The sequence below is a fragment of the Ochlerotatus camptorhynchus genome, unplaced genomic scaffold, assembly GCF_037179485.1.
Source record: "Ochlerotatus camptorhynchus isolate MF236.1 unplaced genomic scaffold, CSIRO-AGI_Acam_v1.1 ptg000096l, whole genome shotgun sequence".
In the NCBI taxonomy this organism is placed as follows: Eukaryota; Metazoa; Arthropoda; class Insecta; order Diptera; family Culicidae; genus Ochlerotatus; species Ochlerotatus camptorhynchus.
In genome coordinates, this window is record NW_027040586.1 from 1829013 (window position 1) to 1847764 (window position 18752).

Here is an 18752-nt window from a genome sequence, read left to right on the forward strand (position 1 = left end):
TAAATTTCTTTTTCAAGTTCAATTAGTATAAAATTCAGGAAAAATATTCAGTTAGGCTTCCGCTTTTCCAAATCCGAATTGCCGGGCCTTACGCTTGACCCCTGCCATCAGATTTTGTACAGCCACCTTGTCCACCTTCTTCGCCGCAGAAAGCCAGTTTGCCTTGAACTGCTGCTCGCCCTTAGCAGTTTGTTTGGTCTTCTTTAGGTTCCGCTTGACAATAGCCCAGTATTTCTCAATTGGGCGGAGCTCTGGCGTGTTGGGAGGGTTCTTGTCCTTGGGAACCACCTGCACGTTGTTGGCGGCGTACCACTCCATGGCCTTTTTACCGTAATGGCAAGATGCCAAATCCGGCCAAAACAGTACGGAACAACCGTGTTTCTTCAGGAAAGGCAGCAGACGTTTATTCAAACACTCTTTCACGTAAATTTCTTGGTTGACAGTCCCGGAAGCTATGAAAATGCTGCTTTTCAAGCCACAGGTACAGATGGCTTGCCAAACCAGATATTTCTTTGCGAACTTTGACAGTTTCATGTGCTTGAAAACATCTGCTACCTTTCCCCTTCCTTTTGCCGTATAAAACTCCTGTCCCGGAAGCTGCTTGTAGTCGGCTTTGACGTAGGTTTCGTCGTCCATTACCACGCAGTCAAACTTTGTCAGCATCGTCGTGTACAGCCTCCGGGATCGCGCTTTGGCCGTCGTATTTTGTTTATCATCGCGATTTGGAGTCACTACCTTCTTGTAAGTCGATAGTCCGGCTCGTTTTTTGGCTCGATGCACGGTTGTAGACGATACACCCAGCTTATTTGCGGCATCTCGGAGAGAGAGGTTAGGGTTTCGCTTAAAACTACCGGCAACTCTCTTTGTCGTCTCAGCGGCTTCCGGTTTTCGATTTCCCCCCGATCCAGACTTCCTGGCTGTCGACAAACGTTCCCCAAACACTTTAATTACATTTGTAACGGTTGATTTGGCAACTTTTAGCGATTTTGCCAACTTTGCGTGCGAGTAGCTCGGATTTTCGCGATGCGCGAGCAAAATTTTGATACGCTGCTCTTCTTGCTTGGACGGCATTTTGACAACTGAAGAGTGAATTCCAAAATCAAAATAGGAGCAACATTCTACACACACACACCTTCAAAATGAGGGGTGTTCAGGTTTTTTAAATGCAAAATTGAAAGAAATACGTCAAGTTGATATTGACCAAATTTTGACCGTATCACCCTTTAGTTTCACAGCTTTCTGTTCCGTTTCCGTGCTTACAAGCACGCACGGGTGGTCCTGTTCAAAACGCTTCGCATTAGTGTTCTTGACGTGTTGCACGATGCTCGGTGAACAGCAGGCTCCGAAGGTCATTACCTGAACGACATACAAGCTGGGTTCTATTTCGTTTTCCTCTAACCAGAAGAAGCGTTGGCAGTGTTGATCCATATACCGCATGAGAATCTGATGGAACATCTCCCTGATATCCCCACATACGGCCACCTTGAACTCTCTGAAGCGAAGTTAGTGAAGCTTCCTAACATAGCCCTCGCTGATGTGTTCCTGTATCTTCGTCTTCAGCGCGTCCGCAAAGGCTGGATCCTTTATCATCCGATTTTCCAGACACTTCCACCGCCGGAAGGCCATCGCTTTACTGTCCGGGAGTCGGACATTCTCGTACTTCCATAGAAGACCACATTCGTAGCGGTTATCTCCTAAGCGGGTTAGAGAATCCAACAGAGATCGCGCTCGCTGTTCTTCCTGCGAGAGCAGTAGCTTGTTTGGTTTGACAACCCCGAGGCTGTCAAGCGCGAAATATGATTTCATCGCTTTGTGGAGATCATCATCATTCTCCCGATTGCAATCGCAGGTTTGGACACTGTGGTAGTTCAGATATCCGGTCTTCCTTTCCGGTACAGTTGCCGTACACCATCCAGCCTAAGGGAGACTTCACTGTGATTGGCTCATTCTGCTTTCCCTCCCGGCTTTTGATTCCATGTCCGAGTTTGGCGGTGTTTAAACCGATGAGGATTCGAGGACTGATGTCTTCGTACGCTTCGAGCGGTAGTCCAGCCAGGTGCGGATATTTGTTCTGCATCTCGGTCAGTAGCAGCGTTTGCGGACGAATTTGAAGGGAAGAAATGGTGTACACTCCCGACAGGTCGTACTTCTTCGAGCTTCGCACACCGGATATTTGCAGATTCATTTGCTGCGACTCGTTTTCCTCTCTACAGGTTCCGCCGGTCCATATTAAGCACAACGATTTTCTCGGCCCTTCGACGCCTAGTTCATTAGCTAAGTCTTGCGCCATCAGGGTTAGCTCGGATCCATCGTCATCCATCGGCTCCGGTCCTTTCGGTCCAGACGGAAAGATCGTAGATGATTGCGACGTTGATGACTTAGGGTCGTGGTACTTTTCCAGATTGTTGAGCAGAGGATTATGCAGGAATGTACATCCGTTAGAACCGCACTTTTTCTGTTGCTTGCATGCTCCGTTATGCTTTCGCAGACACTTGCGACAAACCTTGCACTCTTTCACCATCGCCCACTTCGAATCGTAGCTCAATCCCTGGAACCTGGTACATTTTGCAACTGACGGACAGCTCCCTTTGCACACGGCTTTGGCTTGCTATACGTTTCGATTGGTTTTGCGGCACTCGTTTCTGGCTCGGAGTGGAAGTTCAGGAACCCATCCTTCTTGGTACTCCGCCTTTGTTGATCGCGTCCTGTATCCACCATAACAGCACTTGCATCTTTCGCTACTGCATACAATCAAGCACTGAACGTGGCGAGATTCGGGTTCGGGTTGTTACGAGCATACCTCGCCCAGTCTAGCTTTAAAGATGACGGCAGCCGCTCTACTAGCTCGTATCGGAGAGATGCGTTGAAGATAAAGTCGTCGACCTCACATGCTCTGATTGTTGCGACCATATTCTTCACCGTTAACGCAAAATTCACCACTGTCTCAAGCTTTTCCGTGTTTGGTGGAGGCAGGCTCCTTATCTTCTTGACGATCGACTGTACTATCGCTTCTGGACGCCCGTAGAGCATCTTTAGCGTTCCCAATACGTCTGCTACGTTTGAAGGAAAAAGTAGCTCGCACCTCACTGCCTCCAGCGCCTTCCCTTTCAAACACTTCCGTAGTCTCAGCATGTTCTCCTCATTTGTGAATCCACACATCTGCGTGGACGACGTGAACACGGAGTAGAATAGAGGCCACTCTTCCAACGTTCCGCTTGCTTGGATGTAATTTGCATCCAAGAATCATCCAAAACTACAGGGCAACCACGGTTTCCAGTGGGTTTCCGGTACTCCAGTAATGTCTCCCCCACTCGTTTTTCAGTCGTCGTCTCTACCGTGCTCTACCGTACGTTTTTCAGTCTTATTGAAACTTATTGATGAATCGAGAGCAGAGATTCAAATGCCAGTGGCCGGATGTTGTTTTCAAACATATAGTTGGGTAGAGTAAACGCAAACCGTAGTGGATGTTGAAATTGCAATCCTGTTGAGAGAGAGAGGAACCTTTTCACTATCACAAATCCAGCCGCGCACAAATAATATGTTGGAAAACCTTACATTGAGAGAAACAACATTTTACTAGGAGTTCACCTCTTTGTTTATATTTTGCTTTTTGTCAAAACAACACTATATCACAATGCACAGTCTATATACAGTGTCTATACTCCCAGCTATACAGCGAAATTTTTCACTCCAACGTGCAATATTTCAAAAGTTAAGAAATTGTTCAGCGGTCAGCTTGCATACAAGTTAGTCCACTGATTTTAATCATAGTACGCCTGACGAAATTTGTTAAAGATCTACTAACAAATATCCACAAACGAAAGGCGAAACCAAATTTATTTCTAAACAAACTAAAAAATGGGTTCCGCTCTTCTCTTTGTTTACGATAGTACACCGTGGCGAGAAAATTTCGAATTTTACATTAGTCTAATGCTCAATCATCTCACACACGAGAATAAGTCACCGAACACATGTAAATAGGGGCCTCAGATAGTATAAAGGGTGATACGGTCAAAATTTGGTCAATATCAACTTGACGTATTTCTTTCAATTTTGCATTTAAAAAACCTGAACACCCCTCATTTTGAAGGTGTGTGTGTGTAGAATGTTGCTCCTATTTTGATTTTGGAATTCACTCTTCAGTTGTCAAATTGCCGTCCAAGCAAGAAGAGCAGCGTATCAAAATTTTGCTCGCGCATCGCGAAAATCCGAGGTACTCGCACGCAAAGTTGGCAAAATCGCTAAAAGTTGCCAAATCAACCGTTACAAATGTAATTAAAGTGTTTGGGGAACGTTTGTCGACAGCCAGGAAGTCTGGATCGGGGGGAAATCGAAAACCGGAAGCCGCTGAGACGACAAAGAGAGTTGCCGGTAGTTTCAAGCGAAACCCTAACCTCTCTCTCCGAGATGCCGCAAATAAGCTGGGTGTATCGTCTACAACCGTGCATCGAGCCAAAAAACGAGCCGGGCTATCGACTTACAAGAAGGTAGTGACTCCAAATCGCGATGATAAACAAAATACGACGGCCAAAGCGCGATCCCGGAGGCTGTACACGACGATGCTGACGAAGTTTGACTGCGTGGTAATGGACGACGAAACCTACGTCAAAGCCGACTACAAGCAGCTTCCGGGACAGGAGTTTTATACGGCAAAAGGAAGGGGAAAGGTAGCAGATGTTTTCAAGCACATGAAACTGTCAAAGTTCGCAAAGAAATATCTGGTTTGGCAAGCCATCTGTACCTGTGGCTTGAAAAGCAGCATTTTCATAGCTTCCGGGACTGTCAACCAAGAAATTTACGTGAAAGAGTGTTTGAATAAACGTCTGCTGCCTTTCCTGAAGAAACACGGTTGTTCCGTACTGTTTTGGCCGGATTTGGCATCTTGCCATTACGGTAAAAAGGCCATGAAGTGGTACGCCGCCAACAACGTGCAGGTGGTTCCCAAGGACAAGAACCCTCCCAACACGCCAGAGCTCCGCCCAATTGAGAAATACTGGGCTATTGTCAAGCGGAACCTAAAGAAGACCAAAAAAACTGCTAAGGGCGAGCAGCAGTTCAAGGCAAACTGGCTTTCTGCGGCGAAGAAGGTGGACAAGGTGGCTGTACAAAATCTGATGGCAGGGGTCAAGCGTAAGGCCCGGCAATTCGGATTTGGAAAAGCGGAAGCCTAACTGAATATGTTTCCTGAATTTTATACTAATTGAACTTGAAAAAGAAATTTAATTTGATTTTTTAAATAAACGATTTCACCGATTTACACGCGTTTTCCCTTGACCAAATTTTGACCGTATCACCCTTTAGTCTGAAAAGGAACGGTACTATCAGGCCGGAGGCGTCGATTCCCGGTCCGATCGAGGAAATCTTTCGGGTTTTTTTCGACTTCCCTGGGCATGGATTATCATTTTGATTGCCACACAATATACAAATTCATGCATTGGTTGGCAGGCAGAGAAAGCTCTCAAATAACAACTGCGGAAGTGCATCTAGAACATCTAAGTTGAGAGTAGGCTACACGCTCGCTACAGAAGCTTAATAGGCCTGGAAGAAGAATAAGGCATATGGTAAATTAGCACCTGAGGCGACCGACGAAATGCTTGGTGTGAGTATTTACGTCAATTACCACAAAGTACGGCTTGGTTTAGTTGGCTTCTTCAGTCGAGAGCAAAGTATAAGTAGGGGTAGACGGGGCAAGATGAGCATCCTTTAATTTTACATCGATTATCTTATATTTTTAGAAACTGCACATACGTACCTTAGGACAATGATTCTTAGATGCAACGTTCGAAAAATTATTTAGAAATATTCAATAACTATCAAGAAACTGATTAAAATGTGCTTGCCGAAAAAAATCTCTCTTTGTAATAAGAATTTGCAATAATCAAGAAAGCTAGGAGCTAGAAGAGAATTGAAAGTACTAGGGTAGGTAATGTTTAATGTATTAACTGCAATTATTGCACATACAATTGATGGCAACCTTAAGGTGGCCGTCTTGCCCCGTCTACCCCTACAGCGTTCGGGGAGCACTGAGAAATAAACAAATAACGATTAGGTATAGGAAATACGGGAGTGGACTGTGGGTAGAGCAAGCGGTTAAGTGTGTTGTCTGAAGTCCATTCGTGGCGAATGGGAGAGGAATGATTCTGCACCTATGTTATGCAATTTTTTACTGCCATACACGTGCGAAGCGCTCATTGTTTGATGTTACCCCATAAAAAAATCCTCCTGATTCCTCAAGATTAAGTAGGTTCGCGTCAGCATGTTCGACCAACCTTGGTGCAGATGAATCGACGACGGCTTGTTGCATCGACGTACACGCTAAGCTGCTAAACTAAGCAGAAATTCGGTAAAGAATACCTGAACATGGTTAAAAATTAGCAATAATCGCAAAAAGCGCACATACCTAAATTATCGTCAATCATGGATTACCTAATATTTTGGAGGCGAACCAGCCTAAGGCTGAAAGCCTCCTAAATAAAGCTAAATAATAATAATAATAATTACCTAATATTAAGTAAAAAATCTATACAAAACTATTAAAAAAAAGCCTATTTTAAGTGAAAAATTAACGCTCTAATCGGTGACTAATACCGATCATTTGTTACCTAAAATTTTTGCTCATCGTGTCATAGAAGTTGCCATTAATAGGGTGATTAATGCAGCGACGAAAACTTCTAACGAGCCACCCAATGGATTACCAGCATGGTCGATTTTCGCAACAGATGTCGCTAGTAACAACAATACGGCGATTTATTTTGTATGCAGAAAACTAGAAAATGATGATTATCACAAAATTAGAAACTTTTTCGAAAACAATATTTGGTTTACTTAATAGCTTTAATTTTTACCTACTGCCCGAGCAAAGTCGGTTAACAAAATGAAAGCAAATCGATATTAAAGATTGCAGTTCCTATCATAATGAATACTAATTTTGATTACAATTGTCACGAAATTAGTCTGATATCATATTGTGCTTTCATTATGCAGTCAAGACATTTTAAATGAAAGCAACTTAACTTGAAGTTCTGCTGTTAACGTCTTGTTTAAAATTTAAGTTAAGCTTATCTGTTGTTGAACTAACGATTATTGTTTAATTGTTTTGTTTAATACATTTTAGGTCATTCGTAACCAACTCGAGGTGACATTTGAGCTCAAGTCTTTCAGCGTGAGAAGCTTGGATGCTAACTATTTACACCAGGCCCGTATTCAGTCAAACATTATGAATGCAAAATCAGTAATCAAATTGATTTCATTGAAAGCAGGATTAGTTTTCCGTTTGATTCAATAGTGTAAAATTTTGCTCTCATTTTTGATGTGTTAACCGTTAAGTCAACCAAAATGAGATCAAATGGAGTATTCAAAATAAGTTACATCATAACAGCAAATTCTGATTTCAATTTGATCTCTAACTTTGCTCGGGTGGCCTACCAAATATTTTTTTTTCGCTTCAAAAATCGATATCGATACACTATTTCTTTTTTAAACTTTTTCACTTTGGTGGCGCCATGCTGTCAGTAGTTGTGAGATCAAAGCTGATAGCTTGGCCAATTCGGTAAAAATGATAGCTTTCCGGGTTTCTGTCGAAATAAATCACCGTAACATTTTTTACTATAGCAACAACTGAAAAGCAGTCCCATTATTAAAAACGACTGTAGGGTTATTTCGATTTCCTGGACACGATTTTCGACAAATGCAAACTTTTGATTGATTACACTCCCAACGAGCAGATGAGTAGACGAATTTTGATATAGCTATTCATATTCCCGACATAACTAACCTACACAAATCGCTCGATCGTTTATAGAGCCATAAAACGAGACTTTGTACTTGTGTAGACCGATAAATGATAACGACCTTTTCCAATACATGTGCTGATAACAAACGAGAACTTCACATGGTAACAGCATGACTGTCTCGTGCAACCCAGCTAAGCGTTATAGACGTATGTGTGTCTGTTGTTTCTAAAATAGTTACGTCGCTTCGTACAAAAAAAAAACTACAACAACCGGTTCGCAGTTCACTAGCCTTTAGGCTGGACAGCCATAATATTCTATTATGTGATCAACAGCGAACAACAGTATCGCAAATCCGCATCCAATTATGGAAGCTTGACCGTTGTTATTACTTGACGATTAACTTTTCGGTAGGTAGCATGTATTGACGCACTTTTGAATATTGATTTTGATGGTCATTTGCATTTGATCGCCTCGGGTAAGGTCAACCAATCGAACGATGACGATCGATTGGTGCGTCAAATGACACGTCACTTTGGAGATTATGCATGTCTCTGTACCAGCTAGGTGTTTCCCACATTGATTCATCATTTGAAAATATGAACTCAAAAACACACTAAAACATGCTTCAAGATTTTCTATGCGTGGGATGCAGCAATTACAAATCCTACTATCGCTGTGATCCAACTGATTATTCATGTACGTATGTTTGTAATAATAGCAACGGTAATCTAGAGTTTGAAGAGCACCAGGCAGGAAGTTAATTATAAAGCAATGACATGTAACGCATGCTACGCGAAATCTGCTGGAAATGTATGCAAACTCGCATGAAATGGGTTTCTGGATCACGAGCCATTACTTCAAACAAATTCTAGCGTCCCGAATCATAAGGGCATAACTGCGATGATCGATTCTCTTCATCGATTTTCTCTTCGCATTACTACAGTAAAGTAAACCAATTTTCCGAAATTGTTCCAGTACAGTGTACTAAAAGGATGTATTAGCCAGCAAAAACAACATCAAACGCCGAGTAACAAATAAACAAAAGAGAAAATCAATGAAGAGAATCTATCATCGTAGCTAGGGGCCCTTATGATTCTGAACGCTAGAAAAACAACAAACATTACACAATCTATGGCTTGTGCTAAACCTCTAAAAATTATTGAACTTGTATTCTGTAAACTCAGCGAAATTTAGGAAAAAGCAACACCCCTCCCCCCTCTTAGAGCGTGACGGAATGGATCGCCCTTGACTATTGTTTTCAACCACTTACTTATCAGGGCACGTAGTTGCTTGAAAAACACGGAGTTTACATGTGCCTTTGTCGTGCGTTTTTCCTTCTTGTCACTGATGAAGTACTGAATCTCATCTTCGGGTCGTTGTTTGCTGGAAAGTAGAAACAAGTAAGAATTAAAATTAGTGAAAGTACGCAAAAAAAAACTCGGAAGGAGGGAGCAAAATGCCCAATATACAAAAAAAGGGTGGCAAGCTAGAAAGTGAGAACTGGGTATTATCGGACAAAATGGACTGAAGGCTCTTCGAATTTTGTCCACAAATAAAGTTTATGGTTATATGAACGGAAAATAATTTCAATACAATGAGGGGTGGTTAATTTTCCCGGAGAATTTTAGTTGATGTTTTCGGATTATCCCGAACATAACGTACTTGTTGCGAGAGGCAACAGGTGGACTGGAGATTTCTTCCGTAAATATAATACCAGAACCCAGAATATAGGAATTCGTAGATATATTATAATTATCCTGGTTATAGGTTACATAGTTTAAGCACAAACGAAGTGACAGACGACTAACTGGCGAAGAAATCCATTAAAATAGTTTTCTTGGAAGCTTGTGCCATCATCCACCAGATGGGTTAGTTTTTTTGTTTTGATTTGAACAAAGTTGATTTTGTGTACAATGATTCTTTGACAGTGTGCAAAGAGTGTATCATTTTGTCATTTTTTTTATGCATTTCAGTTTTAAGTAGTGTGAAAGAGATAGAACCAAAACATTCTAATACATTTGGTGAAAATGCTAGTACAATCTAGTAGTAGTGTTGCCATATGGTACAATCTAGTAGTAGTGGCAGGGTGTCTACTCAATCCAAGGAATCAAATTCCCTGAGTTTTCCAGGTTTTTCCAGGTCGAATGAAAAAAATTCCAGGTGCATACAAATTATACAAATTATTATTTTATCTATTTATTCATCTGGAATCCCTTTTATGTACTTATTGATTTATGTTATTTTCGATTCTTCAAACTTGGGCGTTGGTACTTTTAACTTGGCACAGCAAAAAAGTTATTGAATATTACAGCAGAACAGATGCACATAGGTTGTTTAATATTAATTTGTACAATTTATGTTTAGTAAATGCACCAATAGTGGAGGTACGTTAGGACAATGTACTTCTACAGCGGCTTAGGGAGACTCTATAAGCCACCATAGGAACACATTGCACTCTAGTACCTCCACTATTGGTGCATTTATCCTACACATAATTTACGAAAAGAAATTATATCCATGGGTGTAATATTGTATTTGGTTTTTGCAATCACATTAGTTATTCATACAGTAGCATGCATTACGTCAATCAATATTACATTCTTTTTTGGTATTTGTGTAGTATTTTTTAATTCAAGAATATAAATACAAGCAAGAAACCTGTCTATTAGACTGATGCAAATTTTGAAATTTTCGCTCCACAGTGCTCAAACGGTTTCAAATCGGGTCCTGATTAGTCTCCCAAAATTTGAACTCATTTGAAAAGAAACTGGCTTGGCACAAACCATTTGAAGTTTATATGGAAATTACTATGGGAAATCCAAACTTTTTGTTCATTGTCTTCTTACCTTTTTCCATATGGCACTGTTCAAAAATTCAAAAGCTATAGTTATGGAAAATTTTATCAGCTTCAACTTAGCAGGATATAGTTGTTGAGCCAAACGTCAAATAAAATAGTTATTAATTGTTTAAGAGATTGATAATCTTATGGCATGATCAAGCAGCTGTTTTGTGAGCAACACTGTATCTTGCAGTTTGACATAGTAGCCATGATTTGTGTACTCTATTCCAAGCGCCAGTAACACCAATGTTGCCTGCTGAACAGTTGATTGAGCATAATCGTAAGACATTAGTGGCTTGAATTATTGATAAGTTTTGATGCTTACAATCTATTGAAAAGTGGTTCAGGACAAAGTTGTAGCTGAGAAAATTTTCTACGAGCTCAGTTATCATTTTTTAAAGCAGAGCGATATGGTAAATTGTTAGATGGATATGAACAAAACATTTGGTTTTCCTATAGTAATTTCCATATAAACTTCAAATGGTTTGTGCGAAGTCAGTTTCTTATCAAATGAGTTCAAATTTTGGGAGACTAATCAGGACCCGATTTGGAACCGTTTGAGCACTGTGGAACGAAAATGTCAAAATTTGCATCAGTCTACTGTCTATACTATTCGATAAAACGATATATCAAAATTTGATAACAATATGCTTTCAAAAACAAAATATCATTTTAATAATATGTTTGAGTCCAACTCTGTTTGGAAGATCAAGACAGAATAAATCATGGTTTCACATGTCTACAATCTCTTAAGGTCCGTTTAGACTATCTGATTTCTTGGTCTGATTTTGACCGCCGCCATAATGAAAAATCTGCTCAAATTTACTTTCGACACACTTTGTCGAACGGGGGGTGTTTGCTGGTGTTCACACTGCCTGCATATGTCAAAAGAACTGTCAATTTAGATTTCAAAACAAAACTGTATCAGGAATCAAAAGTAAATTCTTCCATCATGAATTACCGGAAAATTGCTCTAGTTTCGGTAGACGTATTTGATTTTATTATTTTAAATAAAATGAGAAGGAGAAGGTGAACTTTGTGGAGTAAGAAATGGTTGCTCAGGAGGAACACCGGCAGGGATCTGGCTCATCTTGTCCTTCAAGAGCTGCGATATGAAGATGAAAATGGATTTCAAAACTTCGCCAGGATGTCGATACCAACTTTAGACAAGCTAGTGGGAAAAGTTCTCACTAGATCTACATGATTCCTTGAGTTCTGAAAATTTCTGTTAACAACGCAATTCTGCAAGGTCTTCACACCTTTTGACGTCCCTGAAGTTTTGCTTCTGTTCTCCGGTAAAATTTCTTTAAAGATCAACAATCTTTCCTGATGATCTGCAAATTTCTCGGTAGTGTGTGTTCTGTGTGTTCTTCAGAAGTTCTGCAAACTTTCCTAAGAATCTACAAAGTTTCTGAATCCCTGAAGATTTAAGATCCTTGAAGATCGACAATTATCTCTGATGTTCACAAAATTTCTAATAATCTACAAACTTCTCGAAAAATCTGGAATTTTTCCGGCAGATTTTCATGATTCAATGAATATCTGCAAATATCTCTGAACATCTATACAATTTTCTAAAGAATTAAAAGATTATCTAGAAATTTTTGAGCTTTCCGGAAGTTTTAGGAAGTATTCTGAAGTTTTTCTAATTTTTCTCAAGCTGTGCAAATATCTCTTAAGATCAGCGAACATACCTGAAGTTCTGTGAATGTCTCTCAAAATCCAAGAACCGTAGTAAAATTCTGAAAATTTATTTAAACATCTGCTAATTTTTGAGTAGATTTACGATCTACCCTCTGAACTTTTCTGAAGTTCCTAAAATTTATTTCAAATTCTGTAATGTTTTCTAAAGTACTGTATTTCTGCTCTAAAGATCTACGAACTGCCCTGAAGTTCAATAAATTTCACAGTAGATCTCCGAACTTTTCTAAAGTTCTTTAAATTTCTTTGTGGATTCTTGATCTAAAGATCGGCGAACTTTCCCGAAGATCTGTTAGTTTTGCTGAAGTTTTGAATTTTTTTCTAAAAACGTACGAACTTTCTGACGTTTTACAGACTTCTTTTAAGGTTTACGGACTTCTCTGAAGTTCTTTAGATCTATCTATTTCCGACTTCCATGGAGTTCTGCAAAATATTGTATTTTTGTACTTCGCTGCGATTTGTTTTTGGAATTGAGGTGCTTTTCTGACATTTAACGAATTTTTCTGAAGATCTCACAATTTATGTGAAACTTTCTGTCAAATTCCTGTAAATATCTTTAAAGTTCTGTAAAGTTGTCTTAAGCTCCGTAGCTCTATTCCCAAAATCTACATAAAAAAACTTGAGGCTCAATAAATTTGTCAGTAGATCTTCAAACTTCTCGGATGTTTTGTTAATTCCTTTCGGGTTACCCTGAAGATTTGAAAATTTCCTTGAAGATTATCTAAAGTTGTCAAAATTTATCTGAAAATATTTGAGCTTCCTTGAAGTTTTAAATGTCTCTCTCAGAATCTACAAATTTTCCTGAAATCATGTAAATATTTTTTTTAAATTGCCGAACTTCCCTGAAGTTCTGCAATTTTTACTGAAGATCCAATAACATTTCTGAGATTCTTGTGATTTTTTCAGAAGTCCTGTAATTTTTTTTCTAAGTTCTGTAGCTTTGTTCTGAAGATCTACAAACTTTTCTGATGTTGAATAATGTTTCGAGGATCTCCAAACTTATGTGAAATACTTTATATTTCACTGTAGATTCTTGGACTTGTCTAAAGTTATGCGAATTTCCCTGAAGATTTGCAAAATTTCGCTTATAGTTTTACAAATTGATTTGAAATTATTTTTGCTTGCTTGAAGTTTTGAAAATTTCTTGAACATTGATCTGAAGATCTACGACATCTGTTGTGATTTTGTTTTTATGAATTTCTATTAATTACTTTTAATTTGTTTGTAGTTCTGTTCTCAAGATCTACGAACTACCCTGAAACTCAACACATTTCTCAGTAGATCTCCGACCCTCTCTGAAGCTCAAAAAAAAAATCTATGTAGGCTCTCAGACCTGCTGTCTGGCATGCTTATTCTTATACAATACATGACGGTTGCCAGTCTCTCTTCTTCGACTGTTTCCTTTTTACGACGATTTTGATCCTCCACATACAAATCAGCGAAGAGCGAGCGTGACAAGACTCTCTGAATGAACTTGTCTCGTTCACACACGTTGTCTTAGCTGTCAGATGCTTGTCAAGTTCAGTGCCCTTAAGAAACGTTTCGAGAAACTGAACGAAAAACTGCTTTTGAATTACGAATAAAGTGATAATTGGAAAATTCCCTGAGTGGAACCAAAATTCCCTGAATATTCCAGGTTTTTCCAGAAAAAGTAAAATTCCCTGTAAATTCCCGGTTTTCCAGGTTTTTTTCAGGTAGTAGACACCCTGAGTGGTGTTGCCATGTGGTACACTGAAAAATTGAAATAGCAGGTTAGTCACCAAAGTTTTCGAGCCGCTCCGTCTGTCACTTCGTTTGTGGTTTAAGTTATAATGTGTTGTGTATATATTTATAAGTGTGCTCTATAATAATTTTATTTGCATGTATGCGATCGTTATCGGTGTAAGCTCTAGCTGTAAATTTGATTTGTAATAAGTGTTTCATTTTACTCACGTTTAGTCCCCTTTCTGTAGTTGTTTGATTTCAGAAGAAATTCTCTTTTATTTATTTTCTTACCGCGATTCTAACTCTGTAGGCTAGTTTTTAGGTTAGATAGTAGCTCTATTTAGCAGTAGTACCCTAGAAGCTATTAACTCAGGTTTAGGATAGTTATAGCACAGACAAACAGACGTAACTCTTTGAAAAAGTTTTTCTTGAAAACATAGTATCTCAAAACATAGGACCTCAGTAGTGACATCTTTCAGGCTTCTCGCGGAAAACAAGCTTACTCGCTAACTCGCAAACAATATTGCGTAAAAGTTCTGTAGAATGTATAGAAACGTCAAAGTGATCCGATGCCAGCGCTGCGGCGAGTAGTTCGCGGAACTGATAATATTCAAATCAACCGTTCAATGCGTGAACGAAGATACACAATGAAGAGTTACGTCTGTTTGTCTGTGGTTATAGGTTAAATTTAATTTAGTTATACTCACTAGATTAGGTAGTAATGTAAGTATAAACTATTATTTAATATTAATCCCTTTTACACCCAGGACCGCCAGTATGGTCACAGGGCGATCGTATATGCCAGTCGATGTCCTTACTGTAGCTGACCTGATTCAACCATCTTTGCCTGGTTACAGATGTCTATTTATTTATTTATTTATTTATTTGTCAGCATCAACAGACTCGATATGGTCCCAATGATGGTTTAACTTAAAATTAAATTAAAGTCATAAAGACCTAGTCAAGTTTGTCCTACGTAGTGGCATTCTCAGCATAACATTGTTACGAAGCATTCGTGGTTGGACGTTAATGTTTACTTGCTCCAAGATTGCCATGCAATCAATTCTGCCATGTAACGTGTCCGCGACAAGCAGGGCTTTTGAAGTATCTCTTCTGGTGCGAAGAGGCTCCAAGTCGATCAGCTGGCAGCGACTTTCATAGCTGGGCAAATGAAACGGGTCTCTCCAAGGTAACATTCTCAACGCGTATCGCAGAAAGCGGCGTTGAACGGACTCGACTCTCTCAGTACCATTGTTCTAGTTCGGACTCCAAACCACAGAACAATATTCTAGAATGGAACGTACCAGGGAACAATACAGTTACTTGAGGCAATGGATGTCGGAGAAATTCTTAGCTGTTCTGAAGATAAAACCATATGTCTTTGACGACTTGACGACGACGTACGAGATGTGTTGAAACGCCTTTCTTTCGGGTAAAAGTGATGACTGAACACTTCGCAGGATTTACTGTCATTCGGTTCAAATGGCACCAGCTGGCAAACGCTTCAAACTGACGTTGGAGGAATTGACAATCATCGATCGAGCAGATCCGTAAGTAGGTTTTGAGATCGTCTGCATACGATAGTCGTGGACCTTCGATAACTAAATTCACGTCATTGAAGTAGAGTAAGAAAATCAACGGTCCCAGTTGACTTCCTTGAGGTATTCCTGACGTAGCTGCGAAAATGTCGGACTGGCAGTCGACATGGGCTACCACCATCGGCGAGATATGAGCAAAACCATCTCAAGAGATTTCCGCTTATCCCAAGTCTATCCAATTTGGCGATCGCGATGGCGTGATTTATCTTATCGAAGGCAGCAGACAAGTCAGTGTAGATGACGTCTGTTTGTGACCTTTCAACCATACTTTGCGTGATGTACGATGTCAGACACAGTAGATTCGTGGTAGTACATCGACCAGAGGTGAAGCCATGTTGATCTTCACTTAGATACTGCTTGCAATGGGAGAGCAGAGGCTCTATGATGATTAACTCGAATAACTTCGAAATTGCACACAACGATGTAATTCCACGATAATTATCCACGTTCCGTTTACCACCCTTTTTATACACAGGGAACATATGCGCGAATTTCCAGTTCGATGGAAAAATGCCACACGATATGGACAATCGGAACAGATGTTGTAGCGGTGACAGTAAGTTAGCGATATGCTTCTTCAGAAAGACTGAAGGGACACCATCCGGTCCAGGGTGGATAGAAGGCTTTAGTTTTAGTGCGGCAGTCGTTATCACTTCAGCGTTGACAACAATTCCACCCAGAGCTTGACCGGAAAGTGGAACGTTGCTTGCTGCTAGAGTCACGTATTCGTTGGTTAAGCTCTCGTCAGAGAAGACACTTGCAAACTTGTTGGAGAACAGGCGGCAGACTTCCTGTGGAGTGGAAGCGACTTCGCCGTTCAATATAATGGATGATGGTAGACCTCTGCGCTGCTCCTTCACGTACTTCCAGGAAGACTTCGGGTGCGACATGAATTTCCTTTGAATCCCTCGCAGATAATGCAAGTAGCATTGACGGCTGACTCGCTTGAACTGATAATTGAGCTTAACGTAGTGACGTTTCAGTGACATCGTTCGATACGTTGCGTTGCGATGCCTCTACCTTTCGGCCAGGAATTCCGGGGCAGGGGTGTCTACGATAGTCACCACGTCTCCTCGGTCAATCGGCTTCGAATCGGCGAACCATTTCGTCCGTCTTGTAATGTCCGGGAGATAGTCCGATAGCCAGCGCTTCCAAAACTGATTGGACAGCGCTTGTGATGTACGCCAGTTTTGTTTGCAAAGGGCGCCACTGTCATCCAGCGAGGTAAACGGTTTCGAGCCATCGGACGACCCCAGAAGAAAGTGGTTCGGTGTGAGTGCAGGTGACAACTCGTTATCGGTCAGATCGGGAGTTCAGCGTGCTCTCAACTTCCGTGGGTAGGCTACTCAGCACTTCTTCGGATAGCTTCCTTGAAGGGCAGATGGCCATGAGATTTTTTTTAAGGCACCGGATTAGTCGCTCCCAACTGCCACCCATATGGGGAGCCAGAGGTGGGCTGAAGGTCCCGGTTGTCTCCGTGGTTACGAATTCCTTCATAACCTGTTCGTAGTCGACTGCTTCTTGCAGGTTCTTGAGTTCACGGCTGGCGCCAATGAAATTGGTACCCCGGTCGCTCCGAATAGTCCTTGGAGTTCGCGTCGGCTCATGAAAGCTGGTGCTTAGCTAGTTGGCCAATTCTATATGGATCGCCCGTGTCGTAAGACAGGTGACGATCATTCCCCAGCTTTTCTTCGTTCTTCTCCCGGTAACAACTTCCATGGGACCGAAGTAGTCGACGCCTACATGGGTGAAAGGGCGTGTGAAAACAGGTAGCCGTTCTCCTGGGAGGTCCGCCATGATTGGAGGTTGTGGAATCGAGAATTCGTTTTTGCATCGCTGGCAGCCCTTCCTTGTCGCTGCATACTGAACGCGAATGCGAGGAATGACGTACTTTTGACGAAGGTCGTTCACTATGGCTTTGTGGTTTTGATGGTGGAATTTTTCGTGGTAGTGGGTGATTAACAGGGAGGTTACAGGGTGGTCGTTCGGAAGGATCACTGGGTTCTTTGTTTCTTCGGTGGCGTACTGGCAGGCGGCTGTTCTACTCCGCATTCGCATTACCCTGCGATCGTCTAACCAGGGTGACAGCTTGTATAAACGGCTGCTTTTAGGAAGGGTTCTATCTGGTGTATCACTGCGGTTGTTAAAAAAGAAGGCTACTTTATCGACGAAACAGAAAACCTTCAGCAGCATACAGTTCGTCTCTAGATAGCGGTCCATTTTCAGCTGGCTTTGTACTCCTTCGACGGCAGTTTCCGGTAAAACGGTGAACATAAGCAACCACATTGATGAGCTTCTTTCAGCTAGAGAATAAGGCTGTCCACGAGACAGTTGCGATCAGCTGACTTTTTTGTTTACCAAGAACTTTTGACAGATCACAGTAGAACTGGCAGTTTATTCTCATATTAATTCCTGCTTTGTTTATGTTTACATTCAGCGCCATTAACACCAGCTCACTCACACACTATAGATTTCTAGCTGTCAGTTCCACTGAGAAATGTCTCTTGGATCACCTTATTTCGAGACGATAATCATAGGATCAGACAAGGAGAGATGTGCCATGAAGGAGGGTCGCAACTCGTTGTCTGTAGGATCTGACATCGACGAGACTTTCGGCCAATCCGATTCGCTACGGTAGAGGTAAACGGGACCTCTGAACCACCTGGATTCGGGAGTAAGATCAGGTTGCGTATCTCACTTGGTACCATCATCTGCAACGTTTAGTTTTGACGGTACCCAAAATCAATCTTCCGCTTCTGTAACGTCGAGTATTTCGCTTACACGATGTGCCACGTACGTGCTGTATCGACGATGATCCGAATTTATCCAGCTGAGCACGTCACGAGAGTCGGTCCAGAAGAATTCACGATGTATCGTAGTCTGAAGGGTTTGCGTAACCGACCTTGCTAATCTACCTCCTATGAGAGCTGCTTGCATTTCCAGTCGTGGGATGGAGTGGAACTTCAGGGGGGGCCACCCTTGTCTTGGCTGCAACTAAAGAGCAGCAGACGACACCATTGTGTTCGGAACGGAGGAACATGGTGGCGGCTATACCGTTTTCGCTGGCGTTTACGAACATATGTAGTTGTACTTTACAGTCACTGGCGATCACCGAAGATCGGAGACACCGTGGAATTCTGACGCTTTGCACCTGCGACAACACTTTCAACCATCTGG

The 18752-nt window shown here is 41.2% G+C and overlaps 1 protein-coding gene across 1 annotated transcript in view; it reads right to left on the minus strand.

The window, feature by feature from the left end:
• The window catches only part of Pmp70 (ATP binding cassette subfamily D member Pmp70), a 60081-nt gene that overhangs the window by 28467 nt on the left and 12862 nt on the right, over positions 1 to 18752 (minus strand). Inside the window, exon 2 of the mRNA XM_065218993.1 lies at positions 9004 to 9116. Within this exon, the coding sequence (XP_065075065.1) occupies positions 9004 to 9116 (113 nt within the window). The remainder of the gene's footprint in view (positions 1 to 9003; positions 9117 to 18752) is intronic.